The 23,669-nt window shown below is 36.8% G+C and overlaps 2 protein-coding genes across 2 annotated transcripts in view; both read left to right on the forward strand.

Annotated features, from left to right (window-relative positions):
* The window catches only part of LOC127506258 (acid-sensing ion channel 1C), a 225,187-nt gene that overhangs the window by 144,037 nt on the left and 57,481 nt on the right, over window positions 1–23,669 (forward strand). The window lies entirely within an intron of this gene.
* tmeff1b (transmembrane protein with EGF-like and two follistatin-like domains 1b) lies at window positions 673–23,525 on the forward strand. Its single transcript, XM_051882560.1, has 10 exons — window positions 673–1,369; window positions 13,443–13,552; window positions 14,487–14,616; window positions 16,116–16,142; window positions 18,131–18,230; window positions 20,495–20,643; window positions 20,806–20,862; window positions 22,043–22,163; window positions 22,275–22,436; window positions 22,699–23,525. Exons 1-10 carry the CDS (start codon window positions 1,216–1,218, stop codon window positions 22,772–22,774), a joined length of 1,086 nt encoding a protein of 361 aa, XP_051738520.1. The 5' UTR covers window positions 673–1,215; the 3' UTR covers window positions 22,775–23,525.

Raw genomic sequence — 23,669 nt, forward strand, 5'->3', positions numbered from 1 at the left:
ATTTTTTAAAATATATTTTATTTATAACAATAATAATTTCAAAGTATTTAAGTGACAAAATTATGAAAAACAGATATTTATATGGTTATGTAGGCTAATATGTAAAACATTCTGATGTTAAATATCCAGGAAAAATAACTAATATATATATATATATATATATATATATATATATAAATTTTAAACTGCATAACATGGTTATTATCGTTAACTAATACTAAAAATCTTTACAAAAAAAATTGAATTACTTGAAATAAAATAAACATTAACAGAAATAAAAAATATATACTCGACATAAAACGTATAAAACGTAAACTTATTTCATTTCACGCAGCATTTCTCATTTTTTTTATTTAGTAACCTAAAACAGTAAAAAAAACTATAGTGGAAATATTAAAAAAATAAAACTTCAGGTAATGAAAATGACAAAAAACACAACAAAATTACTAAAACTTTAACTGAAATTAAAATGAAAACGGAAATTGTTCAAATAAAATCATATTCAAAATATCCATTAAATATTATAATAGGCAATGATACTAAAATAACACTGCTATGTAAGCATCAAATGGAATATTAAATTATTAATATTAGCCTAATACAACTAATTCCACCACACACACCACTTTGATTGAGACATACATGATTGCCAAATGAAAACGGACTGAACTGCATACTAATAATGACCCAACTGTAGGCTTGCAGATTTTTAGGGGTCCTGCGTTTCCTCCGGGAATTGGGGGAGGTGGTTCAGGAGTCACGTGACTCCAGCCCATCCGTGGCGACCCTTTGTTGTTGGGATTTTGGGCAAGGAGATTCGCGATATTACCCCGAAACGAAAGGATTTCAAAGAGAACGGAGAACGAACGCTTTCTAAAGGACGGGAAACAGTCGATACGCGTCGCCTTTTCTCACAACTAAGCAAAACAGACGCGCGAGAGATGCACACAAAGACAGAACGAGAGGCATCCGCGAGCTGTTATTGAGACGCGCACGAGCTCATGCAACACACACACAACAGCGAAGCAGTGCAAATGTGCTTGTGATCGAAATGCAACCGGAGTGATGCTCACAAGGCTCAGTCGGCCTTTCTGGGACACAAACACGTTTTAAAAGGGGAAACATTGGAATATTTTCCGCATCATCCACAGATTGCTCCTTTTTTGTTCCCCTGCACCTCTATTTAACAGGTCAAAGAGGAGATACAGATACATCATGTCGGTGGGCACCAGGCTTGTAAGGAGGACCGGACCAGAACTGTCTGTGTTCTGCCTGCTGACCATCATCATCAGCCCAGCGCTGGGATCCGTCCAGTCATCCTACCCGCAGAACACCGACTGTGTGTCCGGCAAAGGAAAAGGCTGTTTAGGTATGCATTCACTATTTAATATTTTGCATGGAAATAAACGCATGCTCACTTTGTGTCTTTGTTGCAGATATTGCACATTTGTTGTGTGCATCTTGAAGATGGAGATTCAAGCATGGCCTCTGGAGGCTTACGAGATGCAGGCAGAGTAGGGATGCTAAAATGAAAGTACCGATTATGTAAATAAACTGATGCATGGGGCTATTTGGATTTGTGTGCATATATTACCTCTCTTTGAATGAGGTTTGCATGGGCTGAAGGCAGGCATCCATCTTTTGATGCACCAGATCAGGTGAGACAATATAAAGGGAAGCGTGAACCCCACCCTATAACATCACTCTCATCAGGGGGCTGCACAAATTCACATATACTAGGGAAACTGGTTTTAATAAATTCGATTCTGCTTGGCTTTTTTATAGCTATGTGTATGGTTATATCTCTGTGGCTAATTGTAATGTTTTAAGCCACATGTTAATCCTGCATGCGGCTTGGGAAGGCAACAGTGAGTGTGTACTGTCCCGTATGGTGACCGATGGGGGGCTTTCAGGCTCAAGGCCTGTTTCAAAAGCCTTGCATGGTGTTGTGATCTTATTTATTGTCTTATATGTCCTACCAGACCTTTAGAAACACGTGTTCATTGTCCTGTGGATGGTTTCCAACCATAACCAAGTGAAAACTAGTGCAGTTGAAGCCCTGTCATGATAGTTTAATTGCACCATTTGGTGATTTTAGGCTAATGTATTAAATGTTTGTTAGTATAGTTACATGGATATAACTGGTTGTTTATGCACGATTTTAGGCATTGTTGACATTTTTACAAACTGTTGACTCAGCTAGTAGTATGCGTACACCTGATGACTTTTTACTCATGGACTGCATGCAAAATACCAAAATAAGTAGCTAACCTTTTAACATAATGCCCATCTCTGTGTTTTGGGTCATTATATATAATGTAAACTCTCCAGATGGGCTTTTTTTCCCCTGGCTGTCTTTCTTTTTAAAATCCTGACACCCTTTTTGTCACCTAGAATTAATAGAAGGAAAAGCAGCTGACAATAGCGGCCATTGTGTGCCAGTGTTTTCAGATTCAAAGCTCCAGGCACCAGTGGTTTAATCAGTGGCCGTCCTGCATAAGCGCCGGGCTGGTTTTGTAAAAGGCAGGAACACAATAGAGCGAGTCTCAGGGGCATCAGAATTGCCTTCAGCAGTTGGATACTGACCACAACCAGAAAAAGCACCCTTCATTGATGCCCTTCTCTCCTTAGTGTCGCTAATTCACTAGACATCCTATTTTTGACCACTGCATTAATGGTTTCTTTTATTAAAGGGCAAGTTGGTAATTTTGCAAACCTCATTAAATTGGTCTTTGCCTTTTATATATTAAAATCGCAGCTTTGATTTCTGTTTTGATGATGTTCCTGGAATTTGATCCTGGATCTCAATAAATCAATATATGTGCTTGCATCTTTATCAGTAAATGATATCACAATTATTTCACCCTCACATTTTAGATAATATAACTGTTTTGCCTCAGGAACTTGATTTTTACATTGAATTTGTGATGCCACACATTATCAACATTTTTTATTCTACTGAAGGAACAAAATATCCTTTAAAATTACCGCCATCTGCGTAGGCCCAACATTATGTTAAATTATTGACCTGATGAGCGGAATAGGACAATTTGCAAATTTGTAATATATAAGTGTAATTAACCAGACTAACACAAAAACATTGGGCCAAATATTATATTACTTTACTACTTTAAGTGACATGAATTGGCACCAAAATATTTAGTTTAATTGACATTAGAAGTGTTTTCTCATCACTTATAAATTGTATAAGCCAATTTATTTTGGTTTCCTAACCAAGTATGATTATATTATGATCAGTTGTGTTTTGTTATTTGCATTTATCATTGTTTTTGCTGGTTAAGAACCTTTCAGATCAGAACAGACCTGTAGCCCACCACTTCAGGCTAAGAGCGAAATAATTTAGGGGCCGTTTACGCGACACCGTTTTCAAATAAAAACAGAAAATACCGTTAATTTACACGAAAACCGTTTTGGGGGCGTGAAAATGCAAGTTTTTGAAAACGGTTTCAAAGTGCAAGTTTTTGAAAACGATACCATTATTGTGTACGTGTAAAATACAAAAATGCAAATAGTTTATCTTTACAAAGTGACATCACCAACTACTGGCCTGTCAGCGTAATACAGCGTTTCTAGTCATTTTTGTGGGTCCACGTGAATGGGGATCGTTTTGACAAAGTTGTCGGCTGTACGCGAAAAATGTGTAGTTTTTAGTACATTGTTGTCGTGTAAACGTAAACTCTAAAAAATGCTGGGTTAAAAACAACCCAAGTTGGGTTGAAAATGGACAAACCCAGCAAATTGGGTTGTTTTAACCCAGTGGTTGGGTATAATGTTTGCCCAACGTGCTGGGTAGTTTTATTTAACCCAACTATTGTTTAAAAATGACTATATGGCTGGCTTAAAATGAACCCAAAATAGGTTGAAAATTAAAAATCAACATATTTTGGGTTCATATTAAGCAAGCAATACAGTAATTTTTAAACAATAGTTGAGTTAAATAAAACTACCCAGCAGGTTGGGCAAACATTTAACCCAACCACTGGGTTAAAACAACCCAAACGCTGGGTTTGTCCATTTTCAACCCAACTTGGGTTGTTTGTAACCTAGCATTTTTTAGAGTGTACCCTTAAATGCATACTTTGCCCCATGTCTTTTCTTAGAGAACTGTATAAGTAAATGTTATTAATATATATAGAAATACTAATTATTGATAATATTTGTCAATGTATAAATAAATACCATTAATACATATAAATATTGTATATGTATTTTAATGGTATTTATATGTACTACTGTGACCCAAAATGAAATCACAATCTCTGACCTCAGCAAGAGAACTCAAATGTTCGTTGTTCACGTTGTGTTGGTCAATCTAATCTCTATCCAGTCTATTGTTCTTTAAATAAGCCATTTGAATTTTAGATAATGTCATTAGATAATGTGTTTTAAATAGCATTTACTGTTGAGTACATCCTGTGCACTTATCAGTCAGAGCTCTAATCTTTGTCTGATCTGGACAGTCACGCTGGCTCATTGCTCTGAAGCTACATAGAATGATTTCTTTAAGTAGTCTTCAGCCCATTTCCTGACCGCTCTTGAAACAAGCATTGCTCACAACACAAAGCTCACACATCTGAGAGAATATCAATTGACATGCAACCGCCGTTTTGTATTCAAGGATGCCGGGTTCTAAAGAGAGGCTGGATATGAAAACCCAACTCTTATACTCATCAGTCAATTTAATGGCTTTCCATTGAACAGACAAACGGCCTCTAAATCACTCCAGTGTGAGGGAGATGCTTTATGCACATAGCTTCCCCGTAGCCCATAGGTCTGAAATCAGTGGCGTCCACCGTGACAGGGTGAGGGGTCGACTGGAGGGAAGCGGTATTGCAAAGCTTTGCATAATGCATGTGTGTGGATGCAGTGGCGCTTGGAAACCCATTTAAGGCAGTATGTTCACACTGCATGTTGTTGTGCTCTTTTTGCCCATCTTTGGTGGCTTCAGTTTTAAATGCCGAAATATTGACTTGGTAGAATTTAGCTGAAGATGTTTAATTTGGCAGATATAAGCTAAGATGCTTGAATTATTCAGCTGGTTTAAAGGCTAAATGTGTAATTTCTGCACCACTGGAGTCAGAAATAATTATTGTTTTCAATCAGGTTCCCCAAACACTCCCCTTCTGTGGTCAGTCAGACAAACAGATAGCCCCGCCTTCAAACTCACACCATTGGTTGAGCCAGTGGGGCTGGTCGGAATGCTTTAACAAATGTTTTAAAAACGTAAACTAACGGTTTATTTAGATTTTGTCTTTGTGTTTAAACTGGGATTAAAAAGTCCTTGGTGGCTTCTGTTTTAGATGCCGAAATGTTGTGCTATGCTTAGCAGAATTTAAGACTAAAATGTTTATTTTACCATATATAACTTAAAGGGGTGGTTGATTTATGATTTCACTTTTTTAACCTAACGCTAACACTGGACTGCTTCACAAACGAGGGTCAATTCAATGCTGGATTTGCACAAAAGTTTAACATGACGGCACATGCTAGTCGATGAGTTGAATCAACTCCACAGAAACAACATAAATTTATCCACTAACCATTCAGAAACGTCCAGTTTCATTCTAAAAGTTGTAACTTCTTCCTGAGTCTCTCCATCAGTGTCGACTCCGGTTTGAACAATGTAAGGCTGAACACCGTTACTGACAATCCTCATTTTGGCTGCGTGAGATTCTCCAGCTTTGTTGTTGTTGAGCAACCGAAGCGTGAGCTGTTAAAGCTCCACCCTCTTCTGGAAAGGGGGCCGGGAGCAGCAGCTCATTTGCATTTAAAGGGACGCACACAAAAACTGTGTGTTTTTGCTCACACCCAAATAGGGGCAAATTTGACAAGCTATAATAAATGATCTGTGGGGTATTTTGAGCTGAAACTTCACAGACACATTCTGGGGACACCAGAGACTTATATTACATCTTTTAAAAGGGGCATTATAGGTCCCATTTAACATTCTTTAATGGTTTAGCTGGTTTAAAGGATAAATGTGTCATTTTTGCAACACTGGAGTCACAGGAATAATGATTGTTTTCAATCAGGTTTCCCAAACACTCCCCTTCTGCCATTGGTCAAACAAACAGATAGCTTTGCCTTCAAACTCACACCATTAGGTGAGCCAGTGGGGCTGGTCGGAATGCTTTAACGAATGTTTTAAAAACATAAACTAATGGTTTACTTAGATTTGTCTTTGTGTTTAAGCTGGAATTTAAAAGTGTTTGGTGGCTTCTGTTTTAGACACCGAAATATTGTGCTATGCTTAGTAGAATTTAAGACAAAAATTTTTATTTTACCATATATAACTTAACATTCTTTAATGGTTTGGCTGGTTTAAAGGATACATGTGTCATTTCTGCACCACTGGAGTTTTCCCAAACACCCCCCTTCTGCCATTGGTTGAGCCGGTGTTGCTATTTGGGGCTGGAATGCTTCAACAAATGTCAGCTAAGATCTAGATTTGTCTTTGTATATTAAGCTGGGGTGAGAAAGAATATTTTAAAACAAACTTTTTGGATGAGCTCATCTAACATCTTGTATTTAGCTTTATATTTACTTGAATTTAGTGTTTTTGTCATGTAACATTTTCCGTCATACCATCAAGGTGTGTTTTTGTCCTAAAATGTTTAACTCTGATGTCACGCTTGTGGATTCTGTCAGTTCCACACCGGCGTATAATTAAGAGGCAATTATTTTAAGGAAGCCCTTCACAGATGGTGCCTTCAAAGAGGCCCAGCCCACATAAACCACAATTACTCCCACCCAAAGACACTGCCAAATGGACCATGCTGGTAGGCCTTTGTTTCTAGCTTCATCTGTAGTTATACCATCACTTTGATGGTTAAACTCAAGACTAAGTTTTCCTTGTGTCCTTCAGAAGATCACCGTTTCTTACCTCTAGTTATACTGATGTTTCTAGTATAGTTGCGGTATTCTTTACCACAAGACTATAACTTGACTATACTTTTAAGATGTTAGATGATGTATCCCTCTAGGTAATTGACTGCCAAACTGAGGTTGAACCAAGTTTATCAAACTAAATTCTGATCAAAGATCAAAGCTGCGGTGGTTCCTAACCACTAGACCGCACGAATACTCCTTAACAGTAATGGCTGATGGCTTCATACCTTTGAGTCTTTGATCTCACAGCCTTAGACTAAGAGATCTGTATCACGGCTTGTTTGATCTCAAAGACCCGACTGAACTAATTGTAACAGTACAACTCGACTGTAGTGGATTCTGGTTCGAAGTCATTAACAGCAAGTCGTCCACTCTCTATTTAGGATGTTTACCACAACTCTTAAGAAATGCATTCTTGGTCTGATGTACATTTTACTTCTTTGAAGTAGCTTTAAGTGTCTCTATCCTTTAGCTATACCCATCACCCACCGATTTCTTCATTGCCTGTCCTCTACAGGTCTTTCTCTCCTTCTTAATACTTGTATTGTCTTTTTGTATGTGTCCGCCGGAGGCAAAGAGGCACTACAGAATGAAGAAAACCCGTATAATGCTCTCGACCCTCACAGCAGTTTACAGTTGTACAATTAAAGCACAGCCCGGAGCACACACGCTCTGAGAGATAGGGTTACTTTATTCTTCTTAAAGCATGTTTAAGCCAAACTTGGGTATCTTAGTTAAAATCAGTGTCCGTATGAAGGAACTACGTTGTTAATGTGTAGTTTTGTGAATCTAAAATTGTAGAAGGGTATTATCTATCTTAAAAAGATGTAAAGGAGATATTATTGTGACCCTTTTGTTTCCACATGCTGTGCTTTTATGCTGATGAATACCAAACTGGGTCTGATTTCGCAATGCTGGACTCTACAAGAATCCCCTGCTGAAAAGACACACTTGAATTTCCATACTGGTAAAAGCTGGTTTATGTTGCTGGTCTAGCAGAGTCATTAAAGTTGCATTTGCATAACATGGCAAGAGCATCACAGCTCCCCTTAGACTCATATTTCTACGATACTTACATTGAACTTCTTTCAAAAATGTCTTTAAGGTTAAGAACTGCTGAACAGAGAGAAATGTAGGATAGGATTCAGTTAAATAGTCCTTTAGATGGGAAAGAGGGACCAAAGTTGAGATATAACGTCACAGCTTCCTCCTTTTTAATAAGGGACACTTTGCGGGGTCTATTGACCCATTGAGGAGATGAGTATCGACTGGTCTTGAGCGGATGAGCTGTTTGGCTACAGGCAATGGACTGATGTCCTTATCTTTCAAATGGCATTGATTTCTGTCGCTGCTCTGATTATCTTTGCGCAGTGTGAGATCTGGGTCTCCCCTCTGCCCCACTTCTGCCCCACACACATCGTGCATTGTATTTGTTTGGAGATGTACACTTGGAAATGGGTCAGTTCAGATGAGGGACGTTTAAGGAATGTCCCATTAAGGAACTAGTTGAATGAGTTCTGTTGTGAAGGTTAGGCCTTATCAGTTGGTGTGTTTGTCATTTTAGCATCTCAGTGAGTTCAACAGAAGAACTTGTGTTGTATTGGTGAAATAGACTAGCACTAGCACAAGATACAGTAGTATTACAGTATTTACTGTAATACTACTGTAATACTACGTTTGTTTGTTTTTTACATGGTACCAATTGTTTTGGACATGTACTATGATAAAACCATGACAGTCTTTGCACATTGGAGTATTGTGTAATTATCATGCTATATAATATATATATATATATATATATATACACCGATCAGGCATAACATTATGTCCACTGACAGGTGAAGTGAATAACACTGATCATCTCTTCATCATGGCACCTGTTAGTGGGTGGATATATTAGGCAGCAAGTGAACATTTTGTCCTCAAAGTTGATGTGTTAGAAGCAGGAAAAATGGGCAAGCGTAAGGATTGAGCGAGTTTTACAAGGGCAAAAATTGTGATGGCATCTCCAAAACTGCAGCTCTTGTGGGGTGTTCCTGGTCTGCAGTGGTCAGTATCTATTAAAAAGTGGTCCAAGGAAGGAACAGTGGTGAACCGGCGACAGGGTCTTGGGCGGCCAAGGCTCATTGATGCATGTGGGGAGCGAAGGCTGGCCCATGTGGTCCGATCCAACAGACGAGCTACTGTAGCTGAAACTGCTCAAGAAGTTAATGCTGGTTCTGATAGGAAGGTGTCAGAACACACAGTGCATCGCAGTTTGTTGCGTATGGGGCTGCATAGCCGCAGACCAGTCAGGGTGCCTATGCTGACCCCTGTCCACCGCTAAAAGCACCAACAGTGGACACGTAATCATCAGAACTTGACCACAGGGCAATGGAAGAAGGTGGTCTGGTCTGATGAATCACGTTTTCTTTTGCATCACGTGGATGGCCGGGTGTGTGTGTGTCGCTTACTTGGGGAACACATGGCACCAGGATGCACTTTGGGAAGAAGGCAAGCCGGCGGAGGCAGTGTGATGCTTTGGGCAATGTTCTGCTGGGAAACCTTGGGTCCTGCCATCCATGTGGATGCTACTTTGACACATACCACTTACGTAAGCATTGTTGCAGACTAATCGAATCTGCTAATTGAATAACCTATTTATTTCCACCACAAACCGGCTCAGCTCAGTGCAGCTCTCCATGGGAATTTCTCTAGCCCTGCACCTTCCCCAGCACCACCTGCCTAGAATCTGGTAGGGGGTTCTCTCTACTTTTCTTGCAACAGCTCGCATTATATTCACTGATTTATGTGCATGTTTTGGCAGTGGCCTTCACTCATGAATCAGCAGCAGCAGCGTGGCAGATCAAGTCTAAGCCTACATTCTTATCGATAAATCCTGTTTAAATATATTCCAAGAGTTGTCATTATTATATATCATTCCCTACCATGGTAAATATCAAAGCATCACCATGGTAGTGTTGTCACAGTACCAATTTCGTTACCACAGGAAAATCTGTTGGAACTATTTTACTATTTTATTTAACTAGCCTATTTTTAAAAACATATTAAATATGATGGTAATCATACATATAAATATTTGGAGCGTATGTGTGTATGTTTGTGTGTGTATATATACCTCAATGAAATAAATTCTGAAATATAAAAAAATAAACATATGCTCAAACATCCATTTTTAAACAGACGTGCGTGTTTATTTTAGCTATTCCTTCAGTGAAACGACACACTACAGCCTGTAAAACTATATAATAAATATCAGTAAATAATGGTAATCGAAATAATAAGAAAGTGTAGTATTATTCTAAAAAACATTCGTTTTTTTTTTTCCACACAAAGATGCGTCATATAGCCGCTCTGCGCTTTGAGAGGGACGTGGGACACGAGCAGGAAAGAGACCATTTCTCTTTTATAATATCTTCATGTTATCTCCTGATGTTACAAGCAACTGACACTTGTTGTAAAAGGTCTGAAGAGCGAGTTTTATCTTCAGACATTCAGGCTATGTTTGATTTTGCGCTAGAAGAGAAAGCGAAATTAAATATCACCGGTGTGTGTGAAACGCGCTATACAAATAAACTTAACGCGCCTTATAAAGTCTAATAACAAGCACAAACTGTGTTAAATAGAAATTGACGTGCAAGCAAAAAGGTTTCTGTCCTACGGTGTTTTTTCTACTTTACCACAGTGAAGAATTCGAATATAATAGGCCTAATTAAAAGCGAACCAAAGGAAGAAATGTTTATAATCCCCTGCGTGAGTGAAGATTTGGGAAAAGAAACAGATTCCATGTTCAGTGGAATAACTAATGGAATATTGTTAAATTCTCTGCTAATCGGGTGAGCAGATCGTGATTCGCAAAACAGAATACAAAGCCAACAAAGCTTAAATGTATGGACTCACGTACCTCTCATTCAGCATGAACCAAAATGTTTCCATGGCTGCAATGTCACATTTAATTGCTAACCTATTATTTCTTCTGTAAACAAAGCTTTGTGCTTCACTCGTGTCATATTCACATAAATACTGGTACAGCCCTATCAGTGGGTACCGAATATACCCGGATACTCCTGGTACTACATAAATGCTGGTATCGTCACATTTTCAAAATTTCAGTACCGACTTGGTACCGAAGTACCGGTACTTTTGACAACACTTATCTCAGATGTCACATTGTCCTACTCTTTTGAGTCTATGCAGGGTATCCTATATCATATTTCTTGTGAAACTTTCATTACTTTCATCACATTTACTTTTATTACTGTAAAGGCATTACTGTAATCAAGCTATGAAATCCAGCTCACTTTGACTGTGAACTTATTAGCACTCGTTCTATTCCCACAGGTGCCAGACCAACACATCATTTATCACAGCACTTTAACACCTCCACAGATTAACCTCTCATCTGATTTAAACAGCCTTATTAATTAACTTCTCAAGCTGCTCCTCCAAACTTCACTTGTCTAAAGTCTGCATTGGTTTTATCTGGAACACTTCCTCTCTCCAAAACCACTTGGCTGGGTTTCTGTGGCCGCAGCATTTGTGCCATTTTCCAAATGCATTCACGGCTCGGCCACATGCCAGCAAGCTTCTGTAGTGGCTTTAAGTGTCTGCTCCTCATTAACGGGCTGTCTTAGGCCTCGTCTCATCTGCGTGGATTTACACGAGGGTTACTGCTGCCCAGTGCCCTTCATTTGCATGGACAGTGACCCGCTTTGGGGTGCTTTGTTCTTCATTTATATGAAATCTTCATTCATATCCTAGGGATAACAGTGAGAATTTTTATCATAGGCCATCAAGCTCACTTTGAAGAGCTTTGTTTTTATAGAGCTATTTAAAAAAGAAGAATTATTATTACTAAGAATTAAGAAAAAAGATTCTGAACATCCATTTGAAGTCTAATATTTGCAACACTTATAATACAAACCGGTTGATCTATCCATTAACTATAATTCACAATTTCATTTTTCAAATATTGAATATATTTTGATATAGTGTTATCATAGGTGGTCAGGTTGTCTATGTTTATATGTCTTTCCAAACCTGAATGACTTTCTTTTTTTCTGTGGAGCACAAAAGAAGATATTTTTGAAGTTTTTGGCCAAACAATGAAAGTCAGTGTGGTCCAAAACAACACTCCACCTTATTGACTTTCATTGTACAGACAAACAAACAAGGTCTGAGGCATTTTTCATATATTCTTTTATGTTCCACAGAAGAAAGAAAATCATACAGGTTTGGAAACGACATGAGGGAGATTTTTTAGTCCTGTCTCAAAGGTTTTGTCAGTCCCAGCTGTGTGTCAGATGGAGGATCAGGCCTTGGTTAATTTCTGTTAATAGGCTTCATACTCACAGCTAGTGGTCTTAAATATGAATGACAGTTGACAGCTGTTGGACACATGCTTTTTACAGCTGCTTTCTTCCAGCAGTCTGATTTCAGATCAGTTTGTTTCACATCTTTGATAATGGGTGGATGAAGCTAATCCTGGGCTAGAACTTTAAATCAACTTCCTGGTCTCAGTATAGAAGGCTGGTTTATGGTATATGGATGAACATTCATATGGACCCTCATTAACACAGCATAACCACATTCAGACTCATTAAACACAGACATTTGTTAGCCATCTGAACTTTTATTTTGAGGGGGCACCAGTGGCAGTCCTATGGAAGCTTGTTTTTCATAAAAAAATAAATAAGGTAACTGCGACTTATTTCACGATTCCGAGTTTATATCTCACAATTCTGAGAAATAAAGTCAGAATTGTGAGATATAAACTCGGAATTACAAGAAATAAAGTCAGAATAGTGAGATATAAACTCAGAATTACAAGAAACAAAGTCAGAATTGTGAGTTATAAACTCGGAATTACAAGAAATAAAGTCAGAATTGTGAGATATAAACTTGTAATTCTAACTTTTTCTCACAATTGTGAGTTTATGTCTCAGATTCTTATATCTTGCAATTCTGAGTTTAAAACTCACAATTCTGACTTTTCTCAGAGTTGTGAGATATAAACTCTGAATTGTGTGGGGGGAAAAAGTCAGAATTGTGAGACACAAACTCACAATAAAAAAGGTTTATGCAAATTTTTATCAAAATTTGGACTTCATCACTCACAATTTCAAGTTTATAACTTGCAATTCTGACTTTTTTCTCAGTACTGTGAGATATAAACACAAATGTGAGGAAAAAAGTCAGAATTGTGAGATAAAAAATTGCCATTACCTTTTTTATTTTATTATTCTGTGGCAAAAACAATCTTCCATCCAGTCCAGTCCTGACTTGGTGAGATAAAACCTAATTAAAGAAAAGGAAAACATGTTTAACACATTTTTTTTCTTTAAGTATAAGACATCATAGGTTAGTGGTACAATCTTTGTTTAGCATGAAATCCCTACCTGAACTTCACTTGACATCGAGTGATGATCATTCATTTTCGCTGAATGTAAAAGTGCAGCTTTTTGCTCTGAGAAAGTTGAAAAGTAACAAGCATACAAGTAAAATGTGTTGATGCCTCTGTTGTGTCTTGACAGATTTGTCAGAGAAGAAGAGCGACCTGCGTGTGTGCGACGCCACCACGTGCCGTTACAACGGGATCTGCCAAAACAGTGGTGCTGACATCAAATGCGTATGTCAGTTTCAGGTACACATTTTATGTCTTTTATTTATTACTTTGTCTGTTCATTGTTTTTATGAAACGTTCCGATTCTAAATTCTGATTGGAAGAATCGCATTCGAAGCCATTGCTCAGCAACCATAACTAAACACTGCTTGACATTAGTGCTGCATAGTTTGCATACATTTTTTAGTCTAATTAATTATGTTACTTGTTTATTCACGATTATCATTAATAAATGTAACTATTTATTGAACATCACTGTCTTTTGTCATATTACCACTTCTCCAAACACCCCATAAGGCACGTTCACACCAAAGACAATAACTATAAGAATAAAGATCTAAAAACCATTCTAAATGCAAAAGAATGGCAGAGTCCTCACCACAACTATAAAGATAACGGCGCAGAGAAACTATATTGTTTGAATCTCTTTCAAAAAGTTTTTTTTTTTCCAGCTGCTGAATTATAAAAACACTGACAGCCAATCAGAATCCATCCTGCTTTAAAGAGCCCGAGGATTTAAAAGCGTCATAGTGTTATAGTTATTGTCCTTGGTGTGAACAGGCCTTTAGAGTTACATTGATTTTTTTTTTTTAAAAACTTTGATTATAGTCATCATTCTTGGTGTGAACAGGTCTTAATTCACAACCTATTGTGGACTTATTGCTGGTTTAATGGCTTCTGTCAACTCTTGGTCTTCTGAGAAAAATCGTTGAACATTGAGAATTTTTTCTGTGATTGTGCTTCAGAAAATCTCTCAAATTATAAGGCTGAATCGATGCTTTAGCATTTACCTGCATTCATTTTCCCCCTCATTGATCAGTGAGCAATCTAAAGCATATTAATGTAAAAAATTACAACAGAAGTGGCTCAACTCGATACTGCATCCAGCTCTTCAAAACCACCAAATTTCTTGCTGTACCTGAGAAGCCTTTCATATGTATCGTGTTTGCCGCAGTGCTCTAAGAACTACGTCCCCGTGTGCGGTACAAACGGAGACACCTATCAGAACGAGTGCTATCTGAAACAAGCAGCCTGTACCCAGCAGAGACCCATCTTTCTGGCCTCTGAGGGCCCCTGCTATCCTGGTGAGTCCGAACTGTCTCCTCCACTTCCTGAAATGAACACCTAACATCTTCTGCCTTAGTTCATATTACACTGACTGTGCTCATTTTATTAGAACACAAGTCACAAGCATTTTTTTTAGATGCTGCAACAATAGTGTTGGTCTGTGAGGGGATTTTTTGGGGATGGCATACAGTATTTATTTAAAGTTAATTTACACACCAGCCCCCTCACAGACACACATACACACACACATATATATACACACTGCCCAGCCCAAAAAAAGTTTGGATTTAAATAGGCAAATACTTAAGAGTCTATGATTGGATCATTATTGCAATGATTATTATGTTTCAAACATGTTATATGTTTGGGAACAGTTCTTTTAACCCTAATTGATGGAATGTGTAGCTTTTCATTTCTTAAACAACCATGTAGGAAGACGTATGTATCATGGCCCTATTCTAGGATGACAAAGCCAAGATTCAAGAGCCTCAAATTGTGAAAGAATGGTTTGGAGGGAGCATGAAGAATCATTTTCACACATGAATTGGCACCTCTGAGTCCAGACCTTAAATTCATTGAAAGTTTTTGGGATGTGCTGGACGAGACTTTACAGAGTACTCACCTTTTGCGTTGTCAATACAAGATCTTAACCAAAAATTGGTGCACCTCTTGATGGAAATACATGTTGGATTGTAATTTCCATCAAGAGCTGCATCAATTTTTGGTCAGGATCTGGTATTGACAATGCAAGAGGTTTTAGTCGCATAACATCGGTTAATGGAAACTCCGTCATATCACAATAGTTTTTATTGATATTTAGAAAATATTGCAAAAGTTTTGTGCAAATGTGTAATGGAAACGTGACTATTGAGGATTGATTACCCCTTACCAATAAAATTAAATAATAATAAAAGAGAAACTTTTTTTGCCCCAACATTATGAATTTCAGGAGCATTTCTGTCATTTTCAGTGACATTTTTGTATATGCAAATACAATTAAATTGTATTTACTGTATATATAATTGTATATAGAATTATACTAATTATTAAGATATTTATTCAAATAAAAGTTCATTTAATATGATTTTATTTAGAATATATTTTTCTCTGGTCTCTAACTGGCCACTGGTGATAAAATTGCCATCAAGGGACAACAGATGTACTGCCTTTGCTAATTAGATTGATTTTTCTAAGTCTAAATGACCAGATATTCTATTTTAACACCCTGTTTATATGCAGAGGCTTATATTACAGACTAATGAGCAGTGTGATCTGATACATGACAACCTTTATTTTTAGCTCTAATTAATCTCATGATTTCTTTTCATCCACAAATTACATGTCATGGCTCATAATAATTTGATATGCGTGTTAATAATGCATTATACAAGAACTATAACAATACACTGTATGAACTCTTGACAGTGCAAATGTTTTATGATGTCTATATATATATTTATAAATGGAAAGTTATAATAAGTCCTCCCTACTTGTTTTTTTTTTTTTTTCGTTCCAGATAGCAGCTCAGGATCTGGAGATGGAGGTTTGTTTTCTTTTCTTTATATTTTTTGTTCTGACCAAAAAGCACCAACAGTAATATCAAGGAAATTGAAACATGGTCATTTCTAGGATTTTTGACCTACAGACTTCAAATTATGGCAGAAATGGGTCACCTCCCAGCACTCCAGAGCTCTGTAGATCAGCCAAAACATGCCATCTGAGGTTATTTTTAGCCCCATCATGCTGAAGTTGCCAGTTCTGTGATAAAAGGGTGACCCTGCGCTGCGCTCGGTTTGAACCTCCCCTGATGCGGGTTTAAAGATGAAGGCTTGTGTGTACGAGCCGCTCTAGAGCTGTCATTACAGCAAATTACAGACCGCTGCAGGAACGCAACTCAAGTGCTATTGAGTATGTACTCGCTCAGTGGCCACTTCTGAAATGCACGTTATGCCGCGGAGTATTTTTAATCGTTCTCTTACTAAAAATTAGTTTTTTTTTAAACAATCAGTCTTGTTTAAAGGCTAGCTTATAATAGTCTCGCATTCCTCATTTTCAATTGCCAGAACTTCTCTATTTTGAGCTTGTCCCCTACAGACTTATATTGAGTATATGAATTTTTTTTATTATTTTTTTTATAACTTTTGTAACAATAATAATATATTAAATAATAATAAAATATTTATAATTATATATAAATATATAGTAAATAAATAAATGGCGTTAAAATCAGGGAATTTCTACTTTGAACTTTTTTATAACGCTTTTAAATCGGATGCTTACATGGAATATTTCAAAATGTATCACCCGAATGTATTTTAGATTTTCTATCTTATGTTAAGTTGAAATGTTTTATATAATAATGTAAATTTTATGGATTATGATATTGACCTTTGTGTTTGCCATGTAAATAGCCATGATGCTAACATGGTGTAAAAAACTTAATAAACAAACAAACTTTGAACTTTTTCGTAAGAACTTCAAGGGTTAGTTCACCCAAAAATGAAAATTCTGTCATTTATTACGCACCCTTGTGTCGTTCCACACCCGCCCACAGGCCTTCGTTCATCTTCGGAACACAAATGAAGATATTTTTGATAAAATCTGATGGCTCAGTGAGGCCTCCATTGCCAGCAATAACACTCCCTTTTTCAATGCCCAGAAAGCTACCAAAAACTAATAAAAAACAACCTTAATATTATAAAGCGACGAGAATACTTTTTGTGCACCAAAAATAACAAAATAGCGACTTTATTCTACAATATCTAGTGATGGGCGATTTCAAAACACTGTTTCATGAAGCTTTGAAGCTTTATGAATCTTTTGTTTCGATTCATTGGTTTGGAGCGCAAATCAAACTGCCAAAGTCACATGAACTATTGAAGTTTCAAAACACTTATGACGTAACGAAGCCTCGTTTACTGAAATCATGGGATTTTGGCGCTCTGAACCACTGATTCGAAACAAAAGATTTGTAAAGCTTCGAAGCTTCATCAAGCAGTGTTCTGAAATCGTCCATCACTAGATATTGTTGAATAAAGTCACTATTTTGTTATTTTTGGCGCACAAAAAGTATTCTTGTCGCTTCATAACATTAAGGTTGAACCATTGTAGTCACATGAACTGTTTTAAATATGTCTTTAGTAGCTTTCTGGGCATCTGAAAGTGTTAATTATCTTGCTGTCAATGGAGGCCTCACTGAGCCATTGGATTTTATCAAAAATATCTCAATTTGTGTTCCGAAGATGAACGAAGGTCTTACGGGTGTGAAACGGCATGAGGGTGAGTAATTAATGACAGAATTTTCATTTTTGGGTGAACTAACCGTTTCAGTCATTTCGTATTTCTTTGTGCAATTTGTAATTTTGCATAACAAAGATCACTTTCTCCAATAATGATAATATCATCATGCCAAGCATTTAAAAATAATTTCCAGTAAGTTTCTCAATAAGTTTCCAATAAGTTTCTCAGTTTCTCTTCTAAAGCTGGCGATAATGAAAAGTTATAATAATTTATGTTATCACTGTCTTACAGAATATGAGGGATCAGGCACAGATTCGGGCAAGAAAGTCACAAAATGCAGCAACTGCAAGTACGGCGCTGAATGTGACGAAGATGCAGAGGACGAGGACTCGTACGTGCTGCATTATTTCTTTATGATTTCTGCTTATGTTGTCTAGACAAATTTACCAGAGGACCCAAGAGCTGGCAATTAATGAGTCCCGTGCTACTTCATGCCAGCACTTTAAAGTAATGAATGAATGAAGGTTTTTTTTCATCATTGGAAACAACTGTGATTGTGTACAATATAAAAGCATGAATTTTGGAAAGAATTCAGCTCTATCAAAGCCAAGGAAATAACATTACTCCCATGAGACGGGGAAGCATTTCAAAACTTTTTTCTATCAAAAGTTTTTCTGCCTGGTTCGTTTTTACTTTCGCATTTTCATGCCAAGTGCTAATGAACGGTATGGACTAACTCCAGGAGCCACTGTAGCTTCCAAGGACATGAGATTCAGGGAGCCCAGGGAAAAATATTCCTGTGTCAGCTCTTAAACCCTCACAGCTAATTAGAGTTACATTACATGAACCAGCAGGGGGAGACGATCACACAGGACACATCTAGGGACAGTGATTGATACAGTATGGCCAATATAGTGTGTGAGATTTACAACTGATCAATAGAGCACAACTGCAGCTCTGAGTGATCTTATTAGTGACTATATTTACCAGGCATGAAACTTATTGGTATCAGTGTTATTTAATATCAGTACCTATGTTTCCATCCAAAGTTGCAAATTTGAAAAATTGGAATATCTCATTAAACATTTGTGAATAAAGCAGCATTTGCATCCCATGTGTTCAAGAGAACAAAATTTCACTTTCTGAGAAATTGGCACAAAATATCTGCAATAAAAATGGAAGTTGCTGCAATCAGGAAAGCCACTGTGGCTCTTTTATTCTATATCGTAAATTATGAATGTAATAAACGCTATCATCTTGTGTTCGGATGCCTGGTGTTTGTGAACGCAGTCATGTGAGACGCTTCGTTATACCAGATCATTTTGATGACAGACTTTGGCTCAGGCATTTCAGAATGATCAAACCAACATTTGAGATGCTGTGTGATGCGATTGGTCTGCTGGTTAGTCCAGTTATCCAATCACATCCACTTTTGAGGCAAAGTCACCTGAGCTTTTTTGTTGAGAGATTCGAGAGGTTTATTCGGTAAATGTGTTTCCATCATAGTTTATGTACACGTCTTCTTATCAGATAAAATAAATTCTTCCGCCTCGATTGAGTGTGTACATTTTTTAAATGCATTTTTAGAATTTATGCCATCTTGTTGTTTCCATTCAGCTTTTTTTTTTATGCGATATCCCAAAATGCGCATAAAAATAGGTGGATGGAAACATAGCTATTGATATACTATTATAGTTTTTGTTAACATTTTGATTTAGATGTTTAATTTTTATATTTTCTGTTCACTTAAAGATTTAGTAATTTTTGTGTTCTTGTAATTTTATTTGTTTTATTAATATTTATATATTTTTAATTAAGTTTTAGGTTTCATAAGTTTAGTACTTCAACTTAAAGTAAGAAATGTTGAAATATTTTTTTCAGCTAATGTTTATTTTATTTCAAGTAATGAAAATGTTGTTTATGGTTTTAGTTATGTTAATGAAAATAACCCTGATAGACGACATTCAGGGCTTTATTTTAGAGCCCAGCCACACGGAGACGAGTTTAGCTGTATACGCAAAAATTTTGTATCGTATAAGCGTTTCGTCCAGACAGATCTAGCATTTTGGGAGCCTGAAACCGCTATTTTTGGAAACCGGGTCCCAGAGTGGATAAATCTGAAAACGACGCCCTTGCGTTTTCGTGTGTTCAGCCAATCTGTATATTTTGTGAAACGATGATGTCATCACCCCACGTCTTGACCCTAGTCAGACACTACTATATCATGTAACAGCAACAACAACAACAATAGCAGACTATGCTTGTGTTCGTGCCGCAGAAGCTACCGAGTCCATTAGCTTTACTAAAATATAGCTTTATTTCTAAACTTTACTAGTTTGTATACAGCACACACAGTTTATGCGCATGCTCCAAGTCTTATTTTTTGTTTTTAGTGTATCCCTGTGGCAGAATTACAGCGTCACATACTGGTCTGGCATGTATACTACATCATTTTGAGTCAGTTTCAGTGGTTTCGTGTGTACACGGCTATTTTTTGAGATGAGGGGGGGGAAAAAATTGGATACGGAAAGCTCTGGCTTCGTGTGGATGTGGCCTTATTTGTTACTGGTGAAGTGCTTGTTGTACCAGCAAAATGTTTGTTTAATTCATAGCACAAATGAGACTCACAGCATTTAAATCGGTCTGTTGTTGCAGCTGTTCGTGTAAAATCGACTGCAGTGGGCACAATGAGAATCCAGTGTGCGGCACAGACGGAAACTCCTACCATAACCCCTGCCTGGTGCGAGAGGCGTCCTGTATGAAGCAGGAACAGATCGATGTGAAACATTTAGGGAGATGCCCAGGTCAGATCCCGTCACAGTAACAGCACTGCAGCTAATACATAAAGACAAATAGTCTCAGACAACTCACTATTTTATCCATAATTCCTTTATTTGCTTAATGTGAAATTTTGAATGATAGTTTGTCTACCAAAGCCAATTCGTGTTTGTTTTTTCATCACTCAGATAAAGACAAAGCTAAGAAACCTGAAGCTGGGCTTCCCTACAAGCCAGAATTTACTGGTCAGTACATTTCTAATCTTCATCTCTAATGTCACCTTAAAATAGTGTTCACAGTTTTATTTTAACAATGTGAAATATTTCATTGTGAAGAATATCTAATGAGAAAAAAAAAAGTCTTTATCCACTTGATTGGATAGTGAAATGTGTCTCTGTATGACATGTGGTTGGAGGGGAGGGGCTGAAAGATAAAGAGGGCTTGGGGATGTCAATCAAAAAGGGATGTTTTTCTTTATTTCTTTGGAATAACATTATTGTTCAAATGTTTGGGGTCGAGTTTTTAATATTTTTCAAAGAAGTCTCTTCTGCTCACCAAAGCTGCATTTATTTGATCAAAAATACAGTAAAACAGTAATATTATTGAAATATTATTGCAATTTTAAATAACTGTTTTCTATTTTAATATATTTTAAAATGTAATTTATTCATGTGACGCAAAGCTGAATTTTCAGCATAATTACTCCAGTCTTCAGTGTCACGTGATCCTTCAGAAATCATTCTTATATGCTGATTTGCTGCTCAAGAAACATTTATTATTATAATCAATGTTGAAAAAAGTTGCACTGCTTAATATTTTTGTGCAAACCATGAGACATTTTTTCAGGATTCTTTGATGAATAGAAAGCTCAAAAGAACAGCATTTATTTATCTTTTATAAATGTCTTTACTGTCACTTTTGATCAATTTAATGTGTCATTGTTGAATTAAAGTATTCATTTCTTTAAAAAAAAAAAAAAATGTACTGGCCCCAAACTTTTAAATGGTATACCCATGAGTTGCTCACAATAAGACTAATTTTGACCTCATGTTGACTAAAAAATGATCAGATTCATGTTGTTATTGCAGTCATATAGTCAACATATTTCATTCAAGTCAATTCAGTTGATCAAAATTCAATTAATAAAAACTCTGAGATGAATCTGCAAAAGCTTTACTGTAAATTTTGCACTTGTTATGCTAAATGCATGTTAATTGTGTTGCCGTTAATCTAGAATAATTTGTAATAATGTAGCTTATTAACTGTGCTGCAAAGTAAAATGCATCAAACTGTCACATACCCTTCATAAATTGCGCTGCTCAACTCTATATTTCTGTGTATTTGAGTTTTAACAAAGCTAAATCTGGGAGTTAAATGCCCTACTTTCAGCAATAGAGTAGTAAAAGTAGATTGTTCTATTTTTAGATCCAGCAAAAGCCGGTGAAGGAAAAGGATACGGCTGGATGCCCGTTCCCTGCATTGATGACTACGCCAACTTCTGCGTTCATGGCCAGTGTGAATTTAATTTCGGCGTCGCCTCCTGCCGGTGAGTGTCTGGTACTTGGTTGCACAGAACTGTGTACATCCTATCAGGTATTCATTAAACAATGACATTTCTTGGAAAATTAGTTTTAGTTGGTTTCTTGTATTTCCACAGGTGTGATTCAGGTTACACGGGGACACAGTGTGAGGAGATTGCAGACTTTAACATTCTGTATGTGGTACCCAGTGGTCAGAAACTTCATTATGTGCTCATAGCTGCTATCATTGGAGCCGTGCAGATCGCCATTATTGTGGCAGTGGTCATGTGTATTACCAGGTGAGTGCTGGTAGAAACAAACAAGCGGATATGATAGCATTTGGTAGATTTAGTTGATGAAAATGTACATTTTAGCATCTTCCAAAAGCATGCATTAATGCACTTTCTTAATATTGAAGCTCGTTCAGGAGTTATATTTACCCAAATTAATGCTAAGTTTAACTAATACTCTTGTAACTGCAGTCACATTCTGTTTTTATTGGTTTAAATATGTGTGTGTTTGTGTGTGTGTGTAATGTCATTTTGTTTTGTTTTTTTACAGGAAATGTCCTAAGAATAATCGTGGAAGACGGCAAAAGCAGAACTTTTCATCAAACGCCACTTCAAGGATGATGTAGCTTGTTTTTATTTTATTTTTTTTTATACTTTTTGTACCAAGTGGATTACAGTTTTAATGTGCTTTTTTGTTTTGTGCTTTCTTGACTCTGGACAATAAGATTATTTTCGAATTTAAATTTTATTTCATTATTTTATTGGATGGTGCCTTATTGTTTTCTTGTTTTCAGGACATTTTAGGTACTTGATGTCAGTGGCAAACACTGTCAAATGAATGATAAAAGCCAGCTCTTTTTTGTCGAGTTTTTTGTTTTTATTTTTCCTTTAGGTTGTGGTGCCAGTTTTTTTTTGTTTTTTTTTTGTTTGTTTTTTACGTATTGTTAAATGTAACTCTCGGCACACAAACTGTACCACAAAAACGGACGTCCTCAATTTTCATGGAATGTGCTTCTTTACTGAATATATTAACTCTGAACTGTCTTTAACTGCCCCCTTTGGTTTGATTTTTATTTCCTCAAATCAAACAAAGCTGAACACCAAATTTAATTGGACATGAACAAGTACGCCGACGAAGTGATGACGTTTACGGTTTCTTTTGAAGGGAATTCCAGAGAATGAAATGCAACGTGTTTGACTAGCTAATCTTATCAATGTTGAAATGTTTGTAGTTTTTATGTTCTAATGTTATCGGTGTTGTTAATGTTGAAATGAACATTATTGACATTAATTTAATTCTATGAACTGCATATCGCATGACCTGTGAAACTGTGTCCAGTGCTGTAGATTTAATAAAATTTAATTCTCAGTCTTACACATATTTTTGTTGCCTGTACACATACACACAGTGTAAAGTTGGTTGTTAAACCTTGAGTCATTCAGATGTGGCTTGCCCCAAGTAATACAATCTCTCAAAGTAATCTAATTATAATAATGCAGTTCATGTAATTTGACCAGGTA

Source organism: Ctenopharyngodon idella, chromosome 23 (genome assembly GCF_019924925.1).
Source record: "Ctenopharyngodon idella isolate HZGC_01 chromosome 23, HZGC01, whole genome shotgun sequence".
NCBI classification, from domain to species: Eukaryota; Metazoa; Chordata; class Actinopteri; order Cypriniformes; family Xenocyprididae; genus Ctenopharyngodon; species Ctenopharyngodon idella.

Bases quoted from the DNA above. Each gene is read 5' to 3' on its own strand.
- tmeff1b (XM_051882560.1), top strand. From the start codon at position 1,216: ATGTCGGTGGGCACCAGGCTTGTAAGGAGGACCGGACCAGAACTGTCT. The intron at 13,553-14,486 runs GTACACATTTTA...TGTTTGCCGCAG, and splicing joins AATGCGTATGTCAGTTTCAG to TGCTCTAAGAACTACGTCCC. The intron at 20,863-22,042 runs GTCAGTACATTT...TTCTATTTTTAG, and splicing joins CTACAAGCCAGAATTTACTG to ATCCAGCAAAAGCCGGTGAA.